General features: G+C 48.2%; 1 protein-coding gene across 4 annotated transcripts; it reads left to right on the top strand.

Moving 5' to 3' along the window:
* Positions 1 to 25431, top strand: FAAP100 (FA core complex associated protein 100). 4 transcript variants are annotated; one of them, XM_048490532.1, is made up of 10 exons: positions 1 to 65; positions 471 to 651; positions 3404 to 3522; positions 7872 to 8800; positions 12869 to 13022; positions 13635 to 14431; positions 15970 to 16106; positions 18128 to 18244; positions 20337 to 20423; positions 21737 to 25431. In XM_048490532.1, exons 2-10 carry the CDS (start codon positions 487 to 489, stop codon positions 21860 to 21862), a joined length of 2631 nt encoding a protein of 876 aa, XP_048346489.1. In that variant the 5' UTR covers positions 1 to 65; positions 471 to 486; the 3' UTR covers positions 21863 to 25431. The 4 variants fall into 4 exon arrangements, with proteins under 4 accessions (XP_048346489.1, XP_048346488.1, XP_048346490.1 ...); XM_048490531.1 differs by lacking the exon at positions 1 to 65 and adding an exon at positions 72 to 269; XM_048490533.1 differs by lacking the exon at positions 1 to 65 and adding an exon at positions 937 to 972 and having other exon boundaries at positions 292 to 651.
* The last annotated feature ends 347 nt before the right edge of the window (positions 25432 to 25778 follow it).

Genomic DNA, 25778 nt, shown 5'->3' with positions numbered 1-25778 from the left:
CCGTTAATTAGCGACGCCGCGAGGCAGAAAAGGCGTGGTCAGAACTGTAGTCCCGCCCCTTTGTGGTGAGGAGGGAGTTGGCAGCTGAGTTCCCCATGCTGCCGCCTTACGGACTTTCTCTTCCTGCCCCGAGGGGAGTCGCCTTCCTTTTCTGGGGCGGGGGCACATGGGGGGGCGGTGCCTTTCCCTCCCTCCTCTTTGTTGCCCTTTTTAGTGCCGTCCTTCCTGGGAACGGGCAGCCCACGTCGGTGTGGGGTAGAATCGCACAGGTGGGGGCGCTGAGAAGGCTGCTCTGTGTGAGGGGAGGGGCGTTTATGGAGGGAGGGGGGAGGGTCCCTGCGTTCTTTTTGCAACCCTTTCGCTCTTTTCTCACGCTAGTGGGGAGACAGTCGCCCCAGGGCGGACCCGCACCACCTCCCCCCCTCCCACACACAGCCCATGTCTGCATCTCTGTTTGGTTTCCTTTCCAGATTGGCACCAGGGATCATGGCACAAGTGGGGCACAGGGTGGATTACCTGGCAGGATTCTGCTGCCCGGTGGGGGGGCTGGCAGCTGGGAAGCCGAGGGTGCTGTGCCACGAGAACCAGATCTACCTCTCCAATGGCACGGAGTATGTCTACATCTATGATCAAGAAGGGCGGCTAATGAAGGTAAGTGGTACATGGCTGCCCCAGCCGGGTCTAGGTTGGTCCAGCTGACGTCTTGTCGTTCGCAGGGGAATTGTGGAGGCCCTGGAAAGTAGGTCAGATGCTGTGAGCTGCTTCTGGGATCTTCACAGTGGCATCCAAGGAGAAAGGCTGGGCAGATGGTCCAAGACCCTTAGTAGTCTGATTTCCCCTTTAACAGCACATACATATGAATCCATATTTGTGCACTGTGTCAGTTCATTTGTGCTTTTGTGCTTTTACTTGCTAAACCTAGTTTCTCATCACCAGCTATGATGAAAAATCCACCTTACAAGCATCCCAATTGTGAGTACAGTATTATGCATCCTAGAGTGGTTAGGGGGTAACTGCGCTTCAGCATGTGCTTAGTCTCTCCTAGTAACTCAGATTCCCAGCTGTCGCTATGGCAGATTTTATAGCTGTGTCCTTCCAGAGTGAGGGGCTGTTAACGGCTCCTAGCTGCTTTTGTGCATGTACAGGAGACCGTGTACTGTATTTCTGTACACCTGTCACTAGCAGCAGTCCTAAAAGGCTTTGTTTTCAGTACAGTATTTTGAAATTGAAAAATCTGCATACGTGTATAAATTGTCATGGAACAAATGGAACTCTGACCTCCCATCCCCCATGTACTAAGGGGGGAAGGGGGGAAGATACACATTGCATAGAGGATCATTAGAAAAAGCCCCATGCCTGCAGACACCTTATATTGTGTAAAGGGAAAGGGAGCCGGCACACAAAGCACTCTACTGCTGATAAAATAGGACTTTAGCATATCACTAAGTGCGGCACATTGGAATGTGGATCAGCTCATTAATTCTATGATTAATGGGTTGTTGGCGGGGGAGGGGGGTAACATTGCAAGCTTTCCAGTGGCACAGAGATCCTGTATCAGGGCTTGCATAAGTGGTTATAGAGTGATGGGTTCTGTGTGATTTGTGTTGCCTTTTCATCTTCCTTCCCATAAGCCCACTTGTATGTACCATGGCTGTGGCATTGGAGTATCATAGGTGGCCCCCTCCCTCTATTTTCTGGGGTGATAATGCTGGGCTCAGTTCTGCAGGAATGCTTGTGTGCTCTATGTTGGCAACTTCAACCCAGCACACAACCTGTGATTTTGGTATAGCTTGTTTCATGAAAAGCCAGCAGGGAATGCTGACAAATGTGTGAGACCTGAGATTAGCCATCTAACAGTGTGATGGAGAATTACTCCAGTCTAAACCTATTGATCTTATTGAGCTTTGGTTGGAATAAATCTGCATGCAATTACACTGTAAATCTTTAAGCAGGTGCTCTAATGACTTCTCAATGCACCCTTTTATAGCAGAGTAGTTATCTTACCTGTGCTTTCTAATCCACTTAGATGCGGCATCTAATTTTTAACATCTTATTTGTGAGTTTTTTTGACATCTCACTTCTGACACTTTTGACAAATCTTTTAAAATGTGTGTTTTTCTGTTCCCTGTTCCCTGAAGAAGAATTGAAATTCTTTTTCCTGACTGAAGCTAAATGTTGGTGGCTTTTGTATGACTGCCATTTTTCCTGCATTGTTTGCTAGGCTCATGACAAACCTTAGCACTGTGTTATAAATGTATCTTTAATTTATTCCCTTGATTGTTTCTAAGGAACCCATTATGGTAATATCTGGCTCAACCTCCTACACTTTTACCTCATCCAGAGAAGTAGGTCACAAATGGGTTAACACTTTGAATTGCTGCAGACAGCCATGTGGGCTATTGCTTGTTCCCTCAGTGATGAAATGAAACCCCATCTTGAGTAAAATATGTCATTTGTTCATCAGCACAGAATGACAGCAGAGGCACTGGTTAAGAGCTTTTAAAATGAATTTTGTCTCATATCTAAAAATCTCTACTTATTGTGAGACATGCTTTTCTAACAGACCTTTACTGAAATACCCTATAACAGAAGTTGTACATCCTCAGATAATGAAGAGGAAAAAAACTAGATCAATAGGTTTTATGACCATGGCAAACATTTAAATCAGAATATGTACAGACATTGTAGATTTTGACTGCACACCACTGAATATAGTAGCTGACTGAGGGATGCTTTGTCTGGCCAGACCTAATGTGGGCAGGAGAGAAGACGGGGGTGGGGGGGTGGGGGTAACAGATGCTCATTTGGAACTCATTTCTTTCTACTCCATGTGACTGTAGTATTCAGGGGGAGCTATTCCCAAGATATTATATCCTTTATTTTTATGTTAAACCAAATTGCATATTATCTTGGTAATTGGCATTGCCAGCTTTGTCCTGGCCCTGTTCTTGTGCCTTTTAACAATAGCCTGACTTACAGAAATAGGGCAGGTGAAGTTTTATCCTGTTCCATTATCTGTGAAGCAGGTGACGCTTCATCTGTTCCATTTCTACATGTCAGGCTGCTGTTGAAGGCACAGGAGCAGAGCCGTCCTATGGATGATCCCTGTGTATAGGACAGGAGCATATATGTATGAAAGCCAAACATATCCTATCCTATTGGCATCTTTCCCAGAGAGGTCACTTTAAGGAAAATGATGACAGGCCCTGTTCACTCCGTTAATAACCAGCCCTGGGTATGTGTTCATATACTTGGCCTTCATGAAGTATAGTTGTGTAGATGAGGGGATAGTGTTTCAGAGGTAATTCACAATTCCCCTATTTAATTCTACCCCTCAAGGTTCTACTGAAGAGGGCCTTCTCTCCCTTCCCAGTCCTCTTCACTGTGCTTGTTTTCTTCCTAGGCTGTCTACAGGTTTCCTGATCAAGTCTGGCATGTGGAACTCCTGCCTGTCCACCAGCAGCTTTATATCCTGTGTGCCGGAGTGGGCATTTACTGTGTGTCCTTGGACTACCAAAGCAGGTGAGAGCTGGCTGGGCCAGTATCTGGCTGGATTGAAGTTTTGACCAGACTGTTTGCCAGCTGATAACCTGCCATGAAATTCAATTAGTAGTTTGGGTTGGACAGCTCCAAACTAGGGGGCATCTCCCTACTACCACCACTCGCCATCTCTGCCACCCCTCCAGAGATCCCAAGTTATTTATGCCTTCATTGCCAGTGATTAGTTTCTTACCTGCTAGCCCAGGGGTAGGGAACCTGCGGCTCTCCAGATGTTCAGGAACTACAATTCCCATCAGCCTCTGTCAGCATGGCCAATTGGCCATGCTGGTAGGGGCTGATGAGAATTGTAGTTCCTGAACATCTGGAGAGCCGCAGGTTCCCTACCCCTGTGCTAGCCAGTGGTGGATCCAGTTCTCTGGAATGTCATCCTTGAGGAGATCTGACAGGACACCTCAATAATTGCTTTCAAGCAGCAACTGAACACTTTTCAAGGAAAGGTGGTAGTTTGTTGGCAGAGTCCACACTTTGCATGCAGGAGGTAGCAGGTGCTAGGAAAGTCGTTTTCTGGCAGTGGCCCTCTAGGCTGTCAAAATGGACCATTCTGAGTTTCATGGACTAGTGTCTGGCTCTGTATAAAGCAGTTTCCTATGAGAATAGAACTACATGTGGGGAGGGGGGGTTTGCGTAGCAGTGGAGCAAAAGCTTTGTATGTAAAAGTTCCAAAATCTAGGCAGATAGAATCTGAAGTCCTCACATGTTGGCAAACATCTTTGCCAAAGGCCTCAAAAAAGCTGCTGCCATCCAGAGTAAACAATATTGAACAAGATGGACCTGTGATTTCTCACAGGAGACCACTTCATATGCTTCTGCCAATTCACTGATGACTGTAGACTGGTTGTAGGAACATTGCATTTAATTCCACAGGATGCGTAATGTTATTTGACAAAGATTCGTATGTGTTCTTGCTGGCCTACATTTTGATTTTGTATTTCGATGTTCTGGGCAGAAGCAGAGCTACCTGGGGCCAGGGTGCGCACGTTGCACCGGGCGCATGCCTGGGGGACGGAAAGTCCCCCCACGGCGCCCCCCTCCCGCCCCCCTGCAGTCCCCCCCACAATTACCTTTGTGAAACAGTGCAGGCTGGAGAAGCGACCTGTTCCCTTCAGGCTGAAAACGGCCTGGTGGGAACTACACTTCCCAGGAGACCTTGCGAGTCTCAGGGTCTCCTGGGAAGTGTAGTTCCCACCAGGCCGTTTTCAGCCTGAAGGGAACAGGCTGCTTCTCCAGCCTGCACTAAGGTAAGGGGGGGCAGGGCGGAAAACACAGAGTGCATACCGGGCGCACTCTGGGCCAGCTACATCTCTGGTTCTGGGGCAGGGGTAGGCACCCTCTTCAGCCCGAGTGCTCAAATTATGCAACATTATAGTTAGCTGGACATGCTAGGAACAAGCCAAGTCCTAGCAACAACGCTAGCATCTTAGCACTGCTAGCCTTGGACTCCACTCATGGCTCTGCAAGTCTGGGAGATGACGATGAGTCTTTGTCAATGCCTGCTGTCTTCTCCTGCACCGTTGGCGCCAGGTGTGCTGCTCACTTTTTGAATGCTTAGGTGGAAACATTGTACTTGGCTGCCAAGCAAAATGGTCTGATGTGCCACTGTTGGCACATGTAAGGTTTCCTACGAGTGTTCTAGTTTAAGTTGCTTTAAAAACCACTAAATTTGAATAAAGTTTAAACAGCAGTGAATTTTATGTGTTTGTTTATGATATTTATACCCCATTTCATACTAATGTCTCTAAGCAACTTACAGTGTTAAACGACAATAAAAACATAAATAAAATATAATAGAACAGCAATTAAAATCACATCAAAATAACTGCCCCCCACCCCAAAGACCAGCAGCTGTAGAGAGGGTTTTTAGGGAGACTAACCAAATGCCTGCATGAAGAAGATCTTCACATGCACCTAAACCCATAAAAGGCTGGTGTCTAATCTCCAAGGGGAGACTATTCCGGAGCCTGCAGGCAATCACGAGAAAAAGCCCTTCCATGTGCCCCTGCATCTCAGTGGGTGGAGGTGACATCAGGAGTGCCTTCCCCTGTGATCTCAGTGTCTAGGCAGGTACATACAGGCACAGGAGCTCCTTCAGGTAAGCAGGGCCCAAGCCATTTAGGGCTTTATATGTCAACATCTTGAATTGGGCCTGGGAGCAAATCGGGAGCCAGTGCAATTCTTTAAGGACTGGTGTGACAACCGGGCAAAAATTGCCCAAAACCATAGGGCCCCTTCAAAAGGGATAGATCACTGCCGCTTTCAGAAGTGCTGGCACTATTCCCTCCATCAAGGAGGCATTTACTTCTTCCTGAATCTTCTGGTTTAGCCCACCCCCACCCCCAGTTGCCCTTTATCAGCTGGGATGGACAAGGATCCAGGGGACTAGTAGTAGGCTATATCACTGCAAGCAACTTGTCCACATCCTTGGACCTTGAGAAATGAAACTGGTCCAATAATCCAGACACCTCCACAGGATTCTGTTCAATCCCATGCAGGACTGGGTGACTTTATCTTGAAAGTGCGCAGCAAAATCATCACAGCAGATACCAGGAACACCCTGGCCACAGTCCTCTGAGTGGAGGACAGCAAGCCATTAACCACTCTAAAAACTCTGCAGGATGGCTACTTGCAGATGCGGTGAGGATGGAGAAATATATCTTGGCAGCTGCCACTTGGTGACCCTGATAATGGGCCCTAACTGGTGTCTAGTCAGATCTGCACGATTATTTCCTCCACCTGCGCTCCTGCTCCATTGCCCTCTGATCCCCAGTATACAATGGACCCTCAGGAATGATCACTTCAACGGCCCTCCTGATCTCACCATGCCAAAGGTGAGATTAACAATTTCATAAATTGTTATGCAGGGACTTGGTGCAGTGCAGTTATCTGATACCGTGTTTCCCCGAATATAAGACAGTGTCTTATATTAATTTTTTGCTCCCAAAGATGCGCTATGTCTTATTTTCAGGGGATGTCTTATTTTTCTGTGTTCTGTTTGTCGGGCATGCTTCCAAACAAAAACTTTGCTACGTCTTACTTTCAGGGGATGCCTTATATTTTGCACCTCAGCAAAACCTCTACTACGTCTTATTTTCCGGGGATGTCTTATATTCGGGGAAACAGGGTAGCTCCTCAGAATGGAGGGGTAGGGGTAGGGTTTCCCTTTAAGGACTACCCTCCTATGGTATTCCAGAAGCCCTTCTGCCCATTGTTGACTGAATTTGCCTTTTATTCCTGTACATTGAGATTGGGCCTTATTGATTTCCAAAGAAGGAGCAGAAAACCTAGTGGTGGAGGGAAGGTGCAGGAGAGTATATTGGCATGACAGAAATTATATCCACCAAGTATTTTCTGCTGTGAATTACCAATGGGGTTCTTTCCCCTGTCACCTGACATAGCAGGAGGGACTATGTGCTGGCAAAGTGGGCTATAGATCTGCATATCAGGCGATATTAGGTATTGCCTAATAATTGCCTATGTTGCAGCAAGGAGAGAAACTGCCTTTCTGGGGTGCAGGATAATCAGCTTGCTCAAGGCTTGCAGATCATTTCCTGCCAAAACTGAGTAGGGAGCTCATGTTGCAGAGTGGTGAGCTGCAGTACTGCAGTCAAAGCTTTGCTCACGATCTGAATTATAACCTTGTGGAAATCAGATTCCGGGCAGCCAACTCAAAGTTGACTCAGCTTTTTGAATTCGGTAAAATAAGTACCCAGCTTGCTAGGGAGTAAAGTGTAGACAACTGGGGAAGGCAATGGCAAACCATCCTATAAGCATAGACTTTCTAGTTAATGTCATGATGTGGCATCACCTCATGGGTCAGTGATCACCTGGTGCTTGAACTACCTTTACTTTTCACCTACACTGAGTAAGAATTGCATCACGTCTGTCAGGCAGGGAAGTTTTAGAAACGGGAAAAGCGTTTCAGTTTTCCATATGGATATAGGTTATGTGGCCAGAGGAGCTAGTAATTTAAAAAATGTAGATTAATAGGTTTTGTGGGTGTAATTGCAAGGCTGAGTGTGTAGCACTGATCTTTTATTCTCTTGAAGACCACCAGCAATGCACTCGGCAGACTTTGCCCCTCTGTCACTGCTGTCTGGTTTCTAAGCCTTTAAAGTGATGCTCTGGAGTTTATAGGGCACCAAAAGGGTTAAGTCACTGGGTCCTCCCTCCAGAGTCTCCTTCTGCATTATCCAGCTCACTGCTCTTGAATTCAGCTCCATGAAGCAGATGCTAAACACTCATTTTTTTTACTCCCCCTCCACCACACTTTCCCCTCTGGCTCTATTGAAAGCTTTTCCTTGTTTGCTTTGAAGGTTAGTGAAGCAGACAGATGGAGAGGAAAATGACTGCTTCTCCACCGTCCTCCCCATGGGGTCCAGTGCCTGCACTTTCCCCGATGCCACGCTTTGCACCTTCACACTGCTCAACGATGTCCTCGTCACCCTCTCCCAAGTACAAGGGAAGTGGTGCATGAATCTCCACAAGCTCCCAAGCCCTGAGGACCAGGAGAACTTGCCACGTCAACCAATCAGCCATGTGGACATCACCACCTGCACAAGCAATGATGGGGACGTGTCCCTAGCTCACTTTCTTCCGGTGCTGTGTTGCGCATCTTCTCCTGGCACCAGTGGCTCCAAAGAGGGCCTTCGCCACTCAGGGGGATTCATTCTGGAGGAGCCCCTCTTCAGCCTCCTCTTTGGCGTTGATGCTGCCATGCTGGATTCACCCATGATCCTCTGTGGCTTCCCAGATGGACAGTTGTGTTCTGTGCCTCTGAAGTCCCTGAGTTCTCCTGACAACCGCCACTGTGAAGATTCACCCATCAAGATCCTTCATCATTTGGAAGAGCCAGTTGTCTTCATTGGAGCCTTGAGGACAGAGCGAAAGTCCCCAGATGCCGAAGAGCTGCCTGCCTTTGGGGATTTAGGATGTGACTGTGTAGTGGCTCTTGGACACTATGGGAAAATGGTGGCCATCAAGGCAGCACAGGGGAAAGAAGTCAAGGTCCCAGAGCTCCGAGAATATTACCTGCAGGGGCCTGTCCTGTGTGCAGCATGCAGCGGAGGAAGCCGCATGTATTACAGCACTCACTCTGACATTTATGCTGTTGACTTGGACAATAACATCCCAGATACTGAGAAGTTGGAGGACGCCCCTGGGACCCTTCCATCTGCACTGTCTCCTGCCAGCTTGAGTATCTGCAGCGTGGTGGCCCTTTCCTTATCATCTCGAGAGTCAGAAGGTACTAGAGTATGTTGGGAAACGACTCAGTGGTTAGAGGTGACAGGGATAGTTTTGTTATGCAATGGTTCTCAGAAATGCTTCTTGTAAGATGTGAGGAAAAGTTGACCAATAGTAAGGGGCAAAAAATGTGGCTAGGATGGATCTTTATATCTACAGGCTGTGGGTGGTAGCCCTACCTCTACAGTTTCTTCTATCAAACCTACACCAAGCTGTTCTAAAACCATGCTTTTGTTATATACTAGGTCAAAAACTGGAGGCCCTCAAGCCAAATCTGGACCGTGGGCCATGACACGGAATCTTTTGGTTATATACTGAGTCTACAGAGTGCCAGTCTACAGAGAGAAAAAGAGTTCAAGAAAGAGTAGGCATTTTGGCCATGGACTTTTTGGCAGACTCTGTGGGTTTAGGGAGGTCGGTCAGCTTCCCAAATTACCCCATTCTCAGAAGGTCCCTCCAGCAGATCTTAAGTTGGTTGAAAGGTAGCATACATTCTCTGAAATAAAATAAATAGTTGCTGACCAGAGATGTAGACTTTCCTTGCTGATCATTGCTAGATGACATGTTCTGTACATGGCACTGGGGAAGCTACAGCCAGCAAAGTCCCAAGTCCTCCCTGGGCTATAGGTTTTGGCCACGGGACAGATGCGTGTGAGCTCAGAGCAGTACACCCATACTTTGACCAATCATTTCCCTTGCTACTAATCCCCTCTTTTCCTTGTTAGGACTCAAGTTTTGCATTATCTTTAGTTTCTGAGGTTCCTCTTTATCAGGCTTGCCAAGTCAGAAGTTGAATAAGGTGGGATGTTTGGTTTTTTTGTAGTGTGAAGGGGAGCAACCAGTGACCTATTGTACTCTGCAAGTTCACTGTTTGCCTTCTTGATGATCTCTGTAGAAAAAATGTAGCTGTTTTGGTAGAAACTGGGCCCATTCTGCACTAGTTCGGGGGGGGGGGGGGGCGTTCAGCACCCTATGCAGAGTATGACTTCGGGCAAGCTTGGATCAACTCTAGACATTAGGAATAAAAGAACATTTGAAAGGCAGTTCAAGAGCTCTGCCCCTTTTCAACACAATAGCTGTGAAATACCAGGGCCCACAGACAGCAGTTCAGATTCTCTGTCTCTTGTCTTATTTTCTTGGACAGGGCTTTTGCATTGCATTTATTCACCACACAAGAGAGATTAATATCTGGCATGCAAGAAACAGTCTTATTTTACAGGAAGGTTCGATGAAGGCTCAGTGACTCCCATTTGTGCATCCTTGTGTTTAGGTGGAAGGAAAGAGTGGACTGCCAGGATGGGGGGAAGAAGCAGGTGCTGTAGGCATTGAAGGACTCAGAAAAAAATGATTTGCCCTGATGCTTCCCAAAGGCAGGGTAGCGCTGTTGCCTTGTTGTCCAAGCGAGATGTAGGGGGGCTAGGGCTGGTCCTTACACTTTCCTTGGTTCCAAATGAACCAAGCTCAGGGACTCAACATTTGGAGGTCCACAACGTTCTCAACGTTTGGCGTCCACAAAACTGAAAACTGCCTTTGCTCATTTCCACCAAAGAATTCACCTGTAAAGGGGAAAGACCCCCTGCGTTCTGAAGGAAATGGCAGCAACAAGACAGGGGCTACAAGCCATGGTGGGATCCAGCAGGTTCGCACCACTTCAGCAGAACTGGTTGTTAAAATGGTGCTTGTAAACAACCGGTTGTTAAATTATTTGAATCCCACCACTGGCTAAAAGCCATGGAAAAGAGGTGTCTCTTCGTGCAACCTGCCAAAGCCCTGCATCTGTGCTCATTGTAGGCCTTTCCTGGAGGAACTTTTAGCAGACTCTTTCTCTTTTAAACCTCTTTGTAGAACAGTGAGAACGAGGATCTTGAATCTGGAGCATTTCAGGCAGTTAAATTCTGTATCCTGAGTGCTGTCATTACGACACCCCACGCCCTGGCTAGTTCTTTGGCCTCTACACTGAATAGCCTGATGACAAGGGCTTTGCAGATGAGGAGGAAAGCGTAGAGTACATGCTTTGCACGCAGGCACCCGCAGGCACCCTGTGCATCTCTGGTTAAAATGCAGCTGTTTGTTGGGCAAGAGCGTCTTCCTGGGCCTCTGGAAAGCCTTAGCTAGAGCTGATTTGACACAATGTAAAGCAGCTCCTTACCTTCCTTCACACGCTCAGTAAGATCGTGCAATGGGAGCTATGGAGCTGAATGGAAAATAAAATCAAGCTGGCCAGCAGAAGTGCCCTCCAAGTGGAGCAGAAATGCTCACCTTTGCACACCTTCCACTGGGTGCTGAAGAACTCTTATTGGAAATGGGTTTTCCAGCCCAACACTTTGACTGCTTGATATTTTTTCAGCATTGCTCCCCACTGTGACCTTCTGTGGAGAAGAAGCAACAGGAAGTCACATCTCCATGCATACGTTCCTGGAGAAGGGGGCACAGTGTGCCAATTGGCAAGGAGCTGGTAGCTGGTTTTGTAATGAGACGACTGGTTCAGCAGCGGGGAGCCTTCTCTTTGCTTCCTTCTCCACAGGATCCCTGGGATTGCTGTGCATCCTCCCCCCACTCCCAATGAGTGTTCTCTCCCAGTGCCATCCATTTATATATGCCCCCTGCATGTGCTCATAGTCCTGCTCACGGATTCATAGTAGGTGGTAGAGGATATGGCTTCTGAAATTGCTTGCTTATGGGAGAATTGCCCCTGTGAACTTATACAGACTTCTGAACCTTCAACGACGACTAATCCTCATGATTCCACTGCAGGTCTTTCCGCATTCTAATGGCTTCTCTTTGCAATATCTGGTGCAAGATTTAACCCCAGCAATTTTCAGACTGTCCCATCCCTTTACTGCTAAGTTTTCCTACCTGGGTTGCCTGGGCCTCCTTATGTGGCTTTGGAATAAGTCTTTCCGACAGCCGTCTCCCACATGGGAAGACGCGGTCCTCCTGCACAGAAGCCGGATTTTTCAGATGAGAATGTTTCCAGAAAATAAGTTTGTGTCATCCAGACTACTTGTGCAGAGGCGTATGGGGGCCAAATGACTCCTGGAGACTAAACATCCTCTGGGAGGGCCCCTCTTTGCCTCCCACCACTTACCTGAACTGGTGGCAGTGGCAGCTGCTCAGTCTCCAGCCAGCCGGAGGCCAAGCAGCTTGCTCACAAGTCGGGCTCTAGGAAGCGACGGGACGGCGGATGGAGCACTCCATCCACCACCGTGCCACTTCCTGAAGCTGACTCGCAAGTAAGGGAGTGGGGTGGGGTGCCGGCTGTGGGCGCATGCCTTTGGTCACATGGGGGAGCCCTCCTGTGCCCCCCACGTGACTGAAAGGCATGCGCCCGGGGACATGGATATCCCCATGCCCCTAGGTCAGTACACCTCTGCGCTTATGCTATGTAAACAGATGCACCATATTTAAAGATGAGGCATACATTGGCTATGCAGGTCCCAGTGAATAAAAGGGAAGCTCCAGACCTCTTTGGGTAAGTCAGTCCTATTGGCTGGGATGTCCTTTACAGCCTGAGACTGAAAAGTGTCTCCCACCCATGGTGGAAAAGCTGTATCAACCTGTCATCTGAGTCTTAACCAGGATAACATTTCCATGGCTCCAGTTCATACTTCCTGTTACCTCATGTTCAGTGATTAGCCATATCTGGCTGCAAGCATTTGTATGGCTTACCTTTAAGTATTCCAAGGGGTTCTACTGCCCCTTTTGAAGAGGAATGCATATCCTTGCTCTTGAATTTCTGGTACCCTTTGATAGAGTAGTGTTCTTTCTGTTTCTCAGTCTGTAGAGAAGTTCTTATAAACAAAGTGAAGCAGAGGAGAAATCTGAGGTATCCTCACATGATTTCACTGTATGGTCTTAGGTGTATGGAAATTAATGTGCATGGGAGTAAACACCGTCAAAGCGAGATTCTTGTTCCTAAGTATATCATTCAAAAGTTCCTTGCTCTGTTCATGTCATTGAAGAGAGTAGGAGGGAGGGAGGGAGGGAGGGAGGGAGAAAAGCGCAAATCCTGTCAGGATGGTTCCTGGCCTCTCTCTGTTTCATGTGTTCCTGCATGCCTTCTCCTCAGGTGAGTCTGAGCTTCTGGCTTTGTCTGCTAAGGGCCGACTGATGACCTGTGGCTTGTGCAGCCCAGACGATATGCAGCCTGTCAACATGAATCCTGATAAAGCTGGACGGAGGATCAAAGAGCTGCTCTCTGGGATAGGCCACGTCTCTGAAAGGTCAGATCAACCCTCCCTTTGCCCATTTTCGTCTCCCCCAACCCGCCCCCTGCAGTGTAGGAAACCACAATCATTTTGTAATGCTGGATTTTTCTGTGTGGCTTACTGGGCTTTGGACATCTGGCAATATCTAATGAGAGCAGACATCTCTCCACTGTAAGCCAGAGTAAGTTTGAAGGGATGTCTACTTGCTCTTAAGTGCTTGTTTGGCAATTATGAGAAAAGTACACGTCTTTAGATGTTGGGGGAAGGGGTTAAGTTTATGTGGTTCTTACTCTGATATTTGTTTGGTTCTTGCTGCCAGCTTCTGTTTGGGAGCTACTTTAAGGGAGACATGCAGATAATCCCTAGCTAGTTTAGCGTCTATTGATTTGGAATCATCTTGGCCACTCTAGCAATACAAGCAGTTAAGTCATCTGTGGTATTAAGTAGAAATTCTACTTAATGTCCGTATTCAGGCCAGAAATGAGGTATCTGGAGGTTTTGTCCTGCCCCGTATTATGATACTGGGATTCCAGTTTATCTAATTTTGTATTGAACAGATTTTAATGATCCCCTTAACAGTAAGTAATCTGCTAGTGCCAATTTTGTTTCCTCTCCTGGGTCCTGCAGAGTGTCATCACTGAAAAAGGTTGTGGATCAGAAGAACCGAGCTTTGACAACCCTGAATCAGGTGATGAATGTGAGTGCAGCTCTGCTGTCCAGCCAGAATGGTCAAAAGCCAATCACTTGCACTATTACAGCCAACTGGAACCGCCTGCTGGTTCAGGATACGTTGACAGTCTCCTGCATATTAGAGAACTCAAGCGAGTGCAGCCTGGAGCGAGGCTGGACCCTCTGCATTCAGCTCTTCACCAGCTCCTGCGACTGTGAGGAAGGCTCCTCAGATTCTGCCACCACTTATACCTTCCCTATAGATCAACTCCTTCCTGGGAACAATACAGAGGTGACTCTGCCCTTAGGCCCTGCTGAAGGCTCCAAGCTGGAACTGCCTTTCACCGTCTCTTGTTCTCTCTATTATGGCCTGCGGGAGATCCTGGGCACTGTCTCAGAGTCTACCGAGCTGCTTGATGACCTGTTTTCTGATGATTCTCCAGGCCTTTCCCCAGACCGAGAAGGTGTCTGCCTGCCTTTGAGGGAGGTAACTATTGACATCCTGCATTGCCTTCGCTTTGATGGTGGCAGCAGAGGATCTGAAGCTACCCCACCTGCAGCTGCCATCTCCCTCCCTGCAGATCCACTTGATACTTTCCTGAAACTGTCCCGGGTGCAGTCTGACCTCGAGAGCATGGAAGGCAGTGAAGAGCTTGTTCCAAGTTCTCTGGGAGAAGATTACTTGGCTCCATCAGTGGCTTCTATCAAGGTGTCCTCTGAGTTGCTGAGAACTGCCCTGAAAGACACTTGCAAAGGTGTGTGATTTCTTTGAGCACTATTAAACTGTTTGCATTCTCCCCTCCATCTTCTCATCAACTCTCTGTATTGAAGGTTTCCAGATGTTGTTTGCATGCATTGGAAGAAGCAATTCTTTTGTTTACAATCACGTGCTGTTGGGGATGTGCCTAGATCAGGGGTCTGCAACCTGCGTCTCTCCAGATGTTCATGGATTACAATTCCCATCAGCCCTTCCAGCATGGCCAATTGGCATGCCAATTGGCCATGCTGGCAGGGGCTGATGGGATTTGTAGTCCATGAACATCTCAAGAGCCGCAGGTTGCAGACCCCTGGCCTAGATGCTTAACTATGGCTGATTCCGCATGGGCTAGAAACAGCCGTGTGAAAATGGTGAAAAACAGTATAAACCCTTTTACACCGTTTTAAACCCTTTTACACCATTTTCACACCGTTTTCACACTGCTGTTTTTGGCCCATGCAGAATCAGCCTATGACAACTCTGGGGAATTCAATCTAAGCCATGTGGCCAGTGGCCTTTGTGTGTATGATCATGTTTATACCTTACCCCACAGAAGGTTTATGCATGGTGGCCAGGTAGTATACAGGATCAGATCAGACCTGCTTAGCTTCAGCAGAGCTATGTTGTGTGCCTTCAGGCCATTCTGTTTCCTGTTAAATGTCTCCTGCCATACAAGGAAATGAAGCTGGTCCAGGGAAGTTTTTCTGTCAACTTTCTCCAGGGCATATCCCCAAAGACAAGGTGCTTCAAACTACTTTTGATTTAAAGGTCATGATAATTTTCCTCCAGAGACACTTGTGAGTTTGTGCTCACACCTTCATTCTCTTGAATAGTGCTGCAGGATCCTGGGTGGATCCTTTAAAAACTCTTTTCTAAACATATTGTCCAGTACAGTACAGCACATCTTTGCTTTTCCTTTGGATTAAAGTTCCATTACCCTGAACTCCAGGAAATCAGTGGCTTGGAGTCATGCTCATCTTGAGTTCTCCTCGGGGATATGTGTTTTTCAGGGGGGGGGGGAGCAACAATTCATGAGTGGAAATTCATTTCCTTGCTGTAGCTGGATGACTTCTCTGCATGGGAGCTGCAGATATTCTGGATCCATAAGTCTCCATGGGTGAGCATCAATCTGCTCTCCACCTATACAGGGAGGGGTCTATGCAGGTGAACCTGCAACTGGGCATGGTCTACACATGCAGGAGAGCGAGGGGGTAACGAGATGGTATTCCCCCCCTTCTTCAAAGCCTGAAGTAATACTACTCAAACACCTCATTCTTCTGCATGTCTAGCCCAGATCTAGACCCATGCAGTGACCTAAATGGAACCTCCACACTTGAAGACAGTCTACCTGTGAATGCCAGTTTGTGGGGACAGAAGGCAGTAGTTGAGGGAGGCTTTGGGTTCCATGCCATACTTGTGGGCCTCTGGCTGGCTACCGTGAGGGTCTGCTGCTGGAGCTGATGAACCATGTGTCTGGTCAGTCAAGACTTTTCTTGTGTTCTTAATGGCATGTGTTCTTCTGATTGTGTCACTCAGGACCATTGCTGTGCTGTGCTACACTGCGCTGGTTGCTAGAAGAGAATGCTGAGGCGGCTGTGCTCCGGAGCGAGGATGCGGCAGCAGTGCAGGGGCGGGCCCCCGATGGAGGAGAGGTGCAGCTGAACATCCGAGAGGCAAGGCATTAGTTAACCATGGGGACAAGTTGTGTGGAGTGAACCGAACCTGCAAGAAGATCCGTGGGAAGGTGGCTCTGAGAGGCTGCCTGCTTTTGGTTAAGTTATAACCCGGGAATGATTTAAAAGAGCTCAGGGCTGCGTAGCAACCCCTATCCTAGCTGCGATTTTGCCTTGAGTTTACTGGATTCTTTGAATGATTTCAGGCTCTTCCTGCTCTCTCAAGAGTAATGCTGCGACTTGTCTCATACTTTAGATGCTGAACAGAGTTTTGTCTTTGTTTGCTGGATGTTACAGAAGAGGACAGGAGAAGTGACCCTAGAATATCCTGGTCACCCTGCAATTGATTAAAAACCCTTCCTTCTCACAGAACTTGGGCACGCTTTGGGGCATGATTGGTAGTTGTGCTCCAATGCACGTAAAGAGATCTGCATGCACAGGACATGCCCCGTTCTTTTGTAGGAATTGAAGAATGGCTGTTGTGCATGTGGAACAATTCCTGACCTGCAGAAAAGAGTGGGAGCAATGTGTAGAGTTTCACATATGCATTGAAGTCCCTACATGCACACCAGAGCCGTTAGGTTTACAGCGATCAGGTTTTAAGTAATGCTGCCCTCCTTGAGTATTGTTACATCAGAGGGAATTCCTTGCTGGAGGCAAACTTCCTAGTTCCTAGCTCCACTGTGGAGCTGACTGAAGGCTAGGAACTAGGGAGTTTGCCTCCAGCCAAGGAATTCCATCTAATGTCACAAAACTCAAGGAGGGCAGCATTACTTAAAACTTGCTCGTGGCATACTCTAACTTATTGACCAAGGACTTACAAGTGTAGCCAAAGAAGCCTTTACTACGTTAGACAACTGACAGATCTGTCTCTCAAGATGGCCCCTGCCCTGGGGAAAGTGCCCCTAAAACATACTGTATGTGAGAATCCTTCCAGCTGCTTCTCCAACCTTGTTCTAGCAAAGGGCCACTACCCTCTTCACCCATGATTATGTAGCTAAACCCAAGGTTGCTACGACTACAGGACTGGATTTAAAATACAGCTTCAAACATCTGGTTTCTTTGCTCATCTGCCTTGTCACATTTCTGCTAATTCTTCCATGCAAGAGGGAGGGTTGGTCACATTGGAGTTTTTAAGCTCCGGCTGCTGCCCCTCGTTCCTACTTAATCCTCTTGGAGGAGCATGCGGCTGATGTTAATTGCTAGCCGCTGCTCCTGCCATGGCTGGTTAACCTTCATGCAGGGGGAAGGCGGGGGAAAGGGCTGGCCATGTCTGGGTTCTTCTGGCTTTGCGCAGGAGAGCATTAATAACGCAACATGATTAGCTTCCTTGCTAATTCTGCTCCAGCTAAACCTCCCCAGATGAAGGGCTTTGGCGTGCATTTTGCTGGAGAGTGGACAATAGGCCACCTTGTTGCAGCACAGGACAAAAGCCATTGTCCCAGTATTCATGCTGGCCTTGGAATGCCAGTTCAGATTGAAGTAAAAGGTATTTGATGCATCTCGGCATAATTCTGGTCATCTTGTTTAAGGCAGAGTATCTCTGCTGGTACTAATGAAAGGTTCTTGGTGTCTTCATATGGGATCTGATAAGGATCTAGATGAGCCTGGGATGAGAAGGAGCTTTAGAGACTGGAGGAGAGTGATAGCAGAACTCAGTAACATGCGCAGGAAGAGTTTTTGCTTCTGTTCAGGGTCCAGTTGCCATTCTGAGGGTTCCCCCTGGGCTTGCTGACTGGAAAAGATTTCTCCTTCATTTGTAGCACATGGTTTGGCTTACTTTCTTGAGCTTTCTTCAGTGTACAAAGCTGTGTTGCAGCAGTGACTCTTGCATGGGCTGTCCTGTTCACTCCTGTCCTCTGCTCGTGGCATATCCGAATCTGGGTTGTACAGCCCTAACTAATGTAGCATTAACCAGGGGGTGCAGGGTGAATGTTGATTAGTGCACAGACAGTCCTGAGTGGCTTAGTACTGGGTGATTCTGAAAAAGGGTATCAAACAATGGCCTGTTTATTCCACAGGTGACTGTAAGTGACCTGAGCCCAGCAGGTCCCATCCAGGCTGTGGAGATCATAATCCAGAGCTCGCTGCTAGCAAACATGTGCCAGTTGCACCATGCTGTGGTCAGGCGTATTCAGGTACATCCTATTCCTGGGAGGCAGGGGAGAGAGAATGCTGAATGTATTGTTGGTCCTGCTGATTCTTCTGCTATTGGAAAAGTGTCTTAAATATTTGAAGGTTTGGGGTGCAATCCAGTGTGAAGTGGTGCAATCTCTCCCTGTTCATCTTGGCCAAGCCATCAGGGGCTGATGGGAATTGTAGTCCATGAACGTCTGAAGTGCCAGAGTTGGACAGTTTCTGCTGTAAGGGATTTTAGGATTCCAAACACCTGCTCTGTTGAGGTTGAAGTGAGGAATTTGAAACTTCTTGAACCTATTAAGAAGATTGCCCTTCAACAACCTCTCCTGCCCTTGGCATGAAACTTTGGCCAAATCACTTGTAGTTTGGGGGCTGGCTTTAATCAGTTTGCAGATGATTTGCCCTGCCCACATCCCAGTGCAGAGGTGGTGACACTAAAGAAGGAAGCAGTCCCAGTAGACAAGAGCCCCCCTCCCCCCCACAGTCCCACCACTGTACTCTTCCTCCTTCCTTGTATTTGCTTTGCTGGCTCCCTTTCCTTCCTCCCTTCATTGGTCTCGGTCTGTCCGTGGGATGTTTGTGTGAATTCGGCCGGGCAGAAGGAAGGAAGGCGATGAAGCAGACTTGAAGGATTTGTTTTCGCAGCTCTCTTGCTTTCTTCCCCTCCACATGTTCACTTCATGGAGAAAGAGATAGAAGAGGAGCCAGTCCAGATTACTCCTGTTGCTATGGTTGTTGCCCTCCCATCCTACTACCCGTTTTCTGTTCTGTTTTTTATTTTTGTAATGATAGGATTTGTGCTAAAACGATTGAATAAGTTACGGCTACAACGCACGACTCATCCAGCGTGTATTGCCTGGGCTAGGAAGTGGGAGAAGCACTTGGTGTTTCCCTATGGGGAATGAAGTGGACATCTACTTAAGCCTTCAAGAGCCAATGCTCATAAAGAAAAAAGCAAGTTCCATAAGCATACGTAAACATATTATGGTTTATTACAGGACAACAATCTGGGTTGTCTGAATACAGGCTGCTTTACTACCCTGTTTTGCCTCCCCCACCCCGCCCCGCCCCGCCCCGCCCCACCCCCTACCCCCCAACAACGCATCCATTTAGATTTCCCCCATTTAGATTTCTGCTTGGAAAAAAAGAGAGAATTGGACTCTCATGCTGCCCCCTCTTAACGCATCATGCTGGCAGGGGATGATGGGAACTGTAGTTCATAACATCTGGAGGGCCACGAGTTTGACACCTGTGCCGGATTAGCGCAAAGCAGACTTGGAATGATAATGTGGATGAAGATTTTAGTGTGGCTGGGGGAGGGGGGGTTGCTGAATACTTGTTGGTGTTCCTAAATGTATGGCAGATGGTGCTCTGGTTGTGGGCATCCATTTGATCAGGTGGAGCGTGTATATTACTCCCATTCTGTAGTCACTTCACTGGCTGCCCATCAATTGCAATTTAAAGTATTGGCTAACACATACAAAGCCCTTCATGGCTTTGGACCCGTATATCTGCAAGACCATCTCTTTCACTATGCTCTGCCATGACCGCTCTGCTTATATCTGAACAGGACTTTCTGCAGGTACTAACCTTCAAATTGGCAAAATCAACCACTGCTTGTACTTGTGCCTTCTCCATTGTGGTCATTATCTTTCGAAACAACCTACTTGAGGAGGTCAGGAAGGCTTCCACTGTCCAGGCTCTCTGCAGACTATGAAGAAGTGAATTATTCAAGAGGGCTTTTCTATGTGGGCAGTAGGATAGCACAGTACAAAATGATTCGCAGAGTTACTTGGGCAAATTATTATGGACTGGTGGTCTACATTATTGTCTATAGTTAGCTGTGAATTTTGCATCATTTCATGTGTCATGTTAACACTTATACTTGGCTTATCTTAGTGTAATCAGGGGCGTTTGGGGGATGATGATGATGATGATGATGATGATGATGATGATGATGATGATGATGATGATGATGATGATGATGATGATGATGATGATGATGATGATGATGATGATGATGATGATGATGATGATGATGATGATGATGATGATGATGATGATGATGATGATGATGATGATTGTTTTCAGGCTCTGGTTTTGGAGCAGGCGGCTCAGGACTCCTCTTCTCCAGATGTTCGTATGCAGTACCTCCACCAGATCCAAGCCAACCATGAGGTAAGCAGCTGTTTGGAGTTATGTGGCATTGGGACAGATGCTTGCCACACCTTTGTCTTTGGATCAATGCAGACAGACTGCTGCAGGGAAGGCCCAGCCTTCTGTATTTGGACTGAGCCCAGGAAAGCCTATTCGTGCATGAGTATCATTTGGCTTTTCCAGCCTTTCAGGGTTCAGCTGCCTCAGGCCCTGCTGCACCCTCTAAATGCAGGGATTAGAGCTGACCAGGTATATGACGGGAAATTGATTTATGGCTCGCTCTGGCCCCTTCCGCACAAGTAGAATAATGCACTTTTAGTCCACTTTCACAATGGTTTGAAAGTGGGTTTTGCTATTCCGCACAGCTGCAAAATGCATTGAAAGTGCATTATTCCGCATGTTTTGGAAGGGGCCTCTGTAACGACAGGCCAAAGATGGTTGTTGCTGTGTTGGTTCTGCCCAATTGCCTGTGTTCCTTCTTTGTACATTTTCCATAACCCTGTTACAAACCCATTCTCTCACTCCTTTGATGAACCCATGCCTTCCAAGTAGATATTCATAATACATTCCAGATTATTTGGGGACTGGATAGGCAAACCTTGCTACTGCGGTTTACACCCAGGGCTGGGTGTAATGGTTAAGAACAGCAGACTCTAATTTGGACAGCTGTGTTCGATTTCTCTCTCTCCCCCCCCCCCTCTCCACATGAAGCCTACTGGATGACCTTGGACCCGTCACTGTTTCCTTAGAACTCTCTCAGCCCATTCTGAGGAAGGCAATGGCAAACCACCTTTTAATGGCTCTAGCCTTGAAAACCATTGCCACAAGTCATCTGTGGCTTGACCACATGCATGCTGGGTGTCAATCTGCTTATCTCCTCCCCTCCACTTCCCCCACCCCTCCACTCACTGGTACAGTGCCAAAGAAAGCTTCACTCCATGCCTGGAATAAATTGTGCAAATACGTCTGTGTTTTCATGGTTAGTTCTGATTAGGATTTCCCCACGATTGAGAACTTTTTGGCAAGAATTAGGCGGCATAGGTGTTAAACTTGCGCCCCTCCAGATGTTATGACTACAATTCCCATCATCCCCTGCCAGCATGGGAACTGTAGTCCATAACATCTGGAGGGCCGTGAGTTTGACACCTGTGCGGTAGAGGGTGGAAGGGGTATGTGATCTAGGAAGTGGCTGAATAGGGTCCTAAGGGAAAGAGGCCTGCAAGCAATGAGGAGGGAGCGCTGCACTCATTCACAGGTCGCCCCGCACCACCAGCTGTTCTAGTCTCACCATCCCCCTTTGGCAGCTAACCCACAGCTCGTCTTCTCCTTTCTAGACACTGTTGAAGGAGGCGCAGTCTCTCCGTGACCGTCTGTGCTTGGGGACTGATTCGGATGCAGCGGTGGAAAAGCTCCTGCATGTTTACCAGCAGCTGCGCAACCCCAGCCTGGTCATCCTGTGAATGCTGAGCTGTGATTACGCATTTCGGCACACCTTCAACGGCTCCACGATCCTCTCTGCCTAGTGCCGTTGGGATGACGGAGGCAGATAGCTGTACACCTTGGGAATTGACTTAGAGACTGGAGGGGTGGGCTTCCCTCTGGCTGAGCCCTGCGTCTGATTGGTTGTTCTGCTTGCTGCTGGAGATCAAAGTCTCAGGGGCTTAGCCCATTTAATTTATTCTCCCCCCCCCCCCCCCAACCCGCATTTAATGTGATTGTTTCTTTTTCCCAGGGCTTTGAATTCCTGCCCATCTCTGGCAGATCTGATGGGTGCCCCTTGGCAGTCTCGCACACAGGCAGGGCGTCTAAGCCAGGCTGCCTGTGTGTCGTGTGTGTGTTTGTGTATGTGCATATATGCAGATGGCCAACGAGGTGCTGTAGTGGGTGTGGGTGGCGTGTTGTGGACCACACGTGATGTTGCTAGTTCAGCTGCTTTCGCTTTCCGTGGTGGTTGCTTTGCTGTGGCAGGCAGAAGTTTGGTGAGGTGCTGTCTGTTTGTGGGGAGAGACGGGGAGAAGTTTTGCTGGTGAATACTCCGCCCCCAAAAAAACCCCACACAAAAACAACAAAAAAGGGCTATGCCTTTAGCTGTGTCATACTTTTGGGGAACACTGTGGAAAAAAAAATACAGGATGTCACATGCGTGAGTAAATCCAGGATGAAAGCTTTTAATATATGGTGCCCCTTCTTTTTCTAATGGGGTGTTTTGCTCCTTTTTCCAGTATTTGTCCTTTCTATAAACAACTTGCTTGTCTTATTTCCACGGCGAAGACTCTTCCAGGGTTCTTTGTGTTTTGGTATTGCTTTTGCGGTGAGGAGGGTACGTGGGTGGGTGTTTTTTAATCCTTCTCAAAAAGGCTATGTGTCTAATGAGCACTTGTAAAGCTGTCATCTGCCATGATGAGCCTCCCTTTGCCCGTCAGCCTGATTGCATCTGCTCCTCCCTTCCATCTGCTGGCAGGTACTGGGAAGCTGGGGGCCCAGCCCCAGCCCCCCTGCTGAGCTAATGTGGTGTCTGCTTTAAAAGCTCCCCTCCTGATGAATAATTGAAAAGCCATTGGACGAGCTCACTAGCCGGCACTAAAGGCCACTAGGAAATGCTCCAACACTCCGGGGTGAAAGACGCACATGCATTCCTGCAGCCCTGGAATAATTGATGTCTTGTTTGCCCTCCGACCTGCTGTAGGATCTTCACCTTGAGCCTCCGAGGCTCTTCCCAAGCAAAGGGGGCTTCTCCCTCCCTCCCGCTGGTCTCCGTTGAGCCACTCAGTCAGTCTGAAAATCGGGAGCACGAGGTGGAAAGGGAAGCAGTCATGAAAGTAAAGGATTGTGACAGTTTCTCTTTTGCCCACCGTCGAGCTGCCTCTTGCCTCCAATGCAGCATCCCATAAGTGATGAATGCCCCTCTGGCTGAGCTGGCTTGGGGGATGCCCCTACGATTATTTGCATCTCCAAAGCTCGAGCTTACAGTTTCCCTGTCTGCTGTCCCTTCCAGGGCTGATGCTTTAAACATTTCAGCATCTGTAACTCCTATCAGCCTCACCATTCGTCACATACGGGGAACTGGCCTACAACGGAGGTGTGGCCGAAGTAAGCCTTTATGGCCTTACTGGTGCTCATGAGCACCAAACCAGTGCAGAGATGATTCTGCCACTGGCAGTTCACTCTGTCCTTCCTGCTCCTAATCAATATAAGTACAGGGAGGGGGAAGCTGTCCTTGGCGCAGGGCTGCTGGCATTGCTCTCCTTTGCCTCTTATGAGTTAATGTCCCCAGTCCGTGCTCTGCAGGTAGAGTCAGCTGGTTAGGAGGTGAAGATCTAAGCCCCACATTTGGAGGGGAGGGGCAAGCGGGGAGCAAAGTGTGTGTGTGGGGGGGTGGCTGTGGTTTCCCTCCCGTACCCATTTGGAAAGGTTACAGTTTAGGCAGCTGCCGGTACTTCTGTCGGTTGGGATTTGCCACTCGAGCGGTTCCGCTTGCCTCCCGCCCCTCCTGCTCAGTGAGTCTTGAATGGAGGAATTGACAGATCTGGGTCTTTGGGTCTTTTCAGCCACCCTGCAGGGCTAACCTAATTGGATTCCAGCCAACCGCCAGTCAGAGCACAGCGCAGGCAGGAGCTGAAGCCCTGCACGCTCGGTGATTGGCAGCGGCTCCTCCAGGAGCGAGGACTGCTTTTGACTCCGCTTTGCTCAGAGAAGCAGCTTTTGGGCTGCTGGGGAGAGGAGCTCTTTCCTGAGCTGGAGAGGGAAGGCTTAATGAAGCAGGCAACAGCAGAAATAACCTCACCCCCTTGTTCCTGCCGGCTTGTTTGCCCATGAGAGGTTGCTAACTCACACGGTCAGTTGCTGTGCATTACTGAACTTGTGGTGAAAGCCTGGGACTGGAACCCAGAACAGGTGGCTCTTCACTCCCTGAGCTAGAAGTGGGACCTCTGGTGTCCCGGGTAATGTACCAGATCGTGTAACTTCTCCCTAAACTGCCAGAGCCCAACTGATCCCTCGTTACCGAATATTTCAAGATAGCATAATAAGGGTGAAAACCCAGTCAAGCCAAAGGCAGAATGTTGTCCTTCCTGGTTTTTCTCACTGGGAAGCGTGCCCTGACAGGGTGATCAGAAGATGATGATGCAAGTGAAGCACTGGCCTATCAGAGGGAATCCGTGGGGATGGCTGCGTTGCCCAGCGGTTGTCAGCAGAGGTCATCCTGCTACTGAGATACTTCTTGCCAGCGTGCTCAGAACTGGTTCCCAGTAGCCTGCGATGAGCTGCACGTTATGTAAAGTGCTGTCAAGTCGTAGCTGACTTCAGGCAACCTCTCCCCTGTGGTTTTCAAGGGATGAGCTACTACCTGCTCTGCCACTTTGTATTTGGTGCAAGGTAAAGTCTGTGGAACCTCCATCCAAGAGAAAGTTGGAACTCCTTCAGCCTTTCTCTACTAGTCCCCTCTTATCCTGCCCCACATGCTGCACCAGTTTCTAAATGGTGCTTCAACCCTTCTTCCTTCAATGGCAGGCCCCTCCTCCCGTCCACCTCCTGTTGTCAGCAGGTTGTAACCTTTTAAACTGCAGAAGCCCAATTGTGTCCCACCCCCTCAATGTTGGATCTGCTCGTCAAGCCTCCATACAGGACCACATGACTGTTTTTGAAAGTGTTGAACATGGCATGCAAAACTCTTTACTGACCACAGTTTACATACACTTCTCCGTTTTCTCACCTCCTTCCAACTTTGTTGTGGTTTTAGTTCAAACAAGTTTTTCATGGTTTTGTGGTGCTTCAAAAACTTGTCTGAACAGTGATGCCAATGGGACAGACAGATGCACACGTGATAATGCAGTCATGGTTCTGTTTCACACTATTCTCATAGTTCACAGGCCCTCTCCTTCAACCATAGCCTCTGCAGACTTTCCGCCCAATTGCGTGTTTGCTTGGAAGTTGGTTCCAGTATGCATATTTACACTGCCACCTTTTTCTGTGTGTAAAATTAGTTTCTGAAAAGCTATGATAAAGCAGGCAGTGCCAGCAATAAAGTTCAGTTTTAGTGTGTTGCTTAATTTATTCCCCATCTTTTCCCCCAACTGAAACCCAAAACTGCTAACATCATTCTCCTCTGCATATTTTATCCTTGCAAGATACCTGTGAAGTGTGTTGGGCTGAGTGTGTAACTGGCCCAGGGTCACCCAGCAAGGTTCCATAACCGGGGTGGGGGTGGGGTGGGGGGTCGGATCGGTCTCCTAGATCCTGATCAGACACTCCACTCATTACACCACCTTGATGCAGTTCGGGCAGCTTTCCCTTGTACTTGCAGTTATAGTGGCCCAGTGTAGCTTACCGAAGACAGGACTGTGACCAGCGCTATTGTGATCACATCACACACTTGTG

Source organism: Sphaerodactylus townsendi, linkage group LG03 (assembly GCF_021028975.2).
Source record: "Sphaerodactylus townsendi isolate TG3544 linkage group LG03, MPM_Stown_v2.3, whole genome shotgun sequence".
Taxonomy (NCBI): domain Eukaryota; kingdom Metazoa; phylum Chordata; class Lepidosauria; order Squamata; family Sphaerodactylidae; genus Sphaerodactylus; species Sphaerodactylus townsendi.
The sequence above is the reverse complement of the archived record's forward strand: the minus strand, read 5'-3'. Positions and strand labels throughout refer to the sequence as shown.

What these genes read in the sequence shown, in the direction of transcription:
- FAAP100 (XM_048490530.1), top strand. Translation starts at nt 439, where the DNA reads ATGTCTGCATCTCTGTTTGGTTTCCTTTCCAGATTGGCACCAGGGATC. An exon ending in ATCATCTCGAGAGTCAGAAG is followed by an intron (nt 8,801 to 12,868) that starts GTACTAGAGTAT and finishes CCTTCTCCTCAG; the next exon opens with GTGAGTCTGAGCTTCTGGCT. An exon ending in TGCAGCTGAACATCCGAGAG is followed by an intron (nt 16,107 to 18,127) that starts GCAAGGCATTAG and finishes TTTATTCCACAG; the next exon opens with GTGACTGTAAGTGACCTGAG.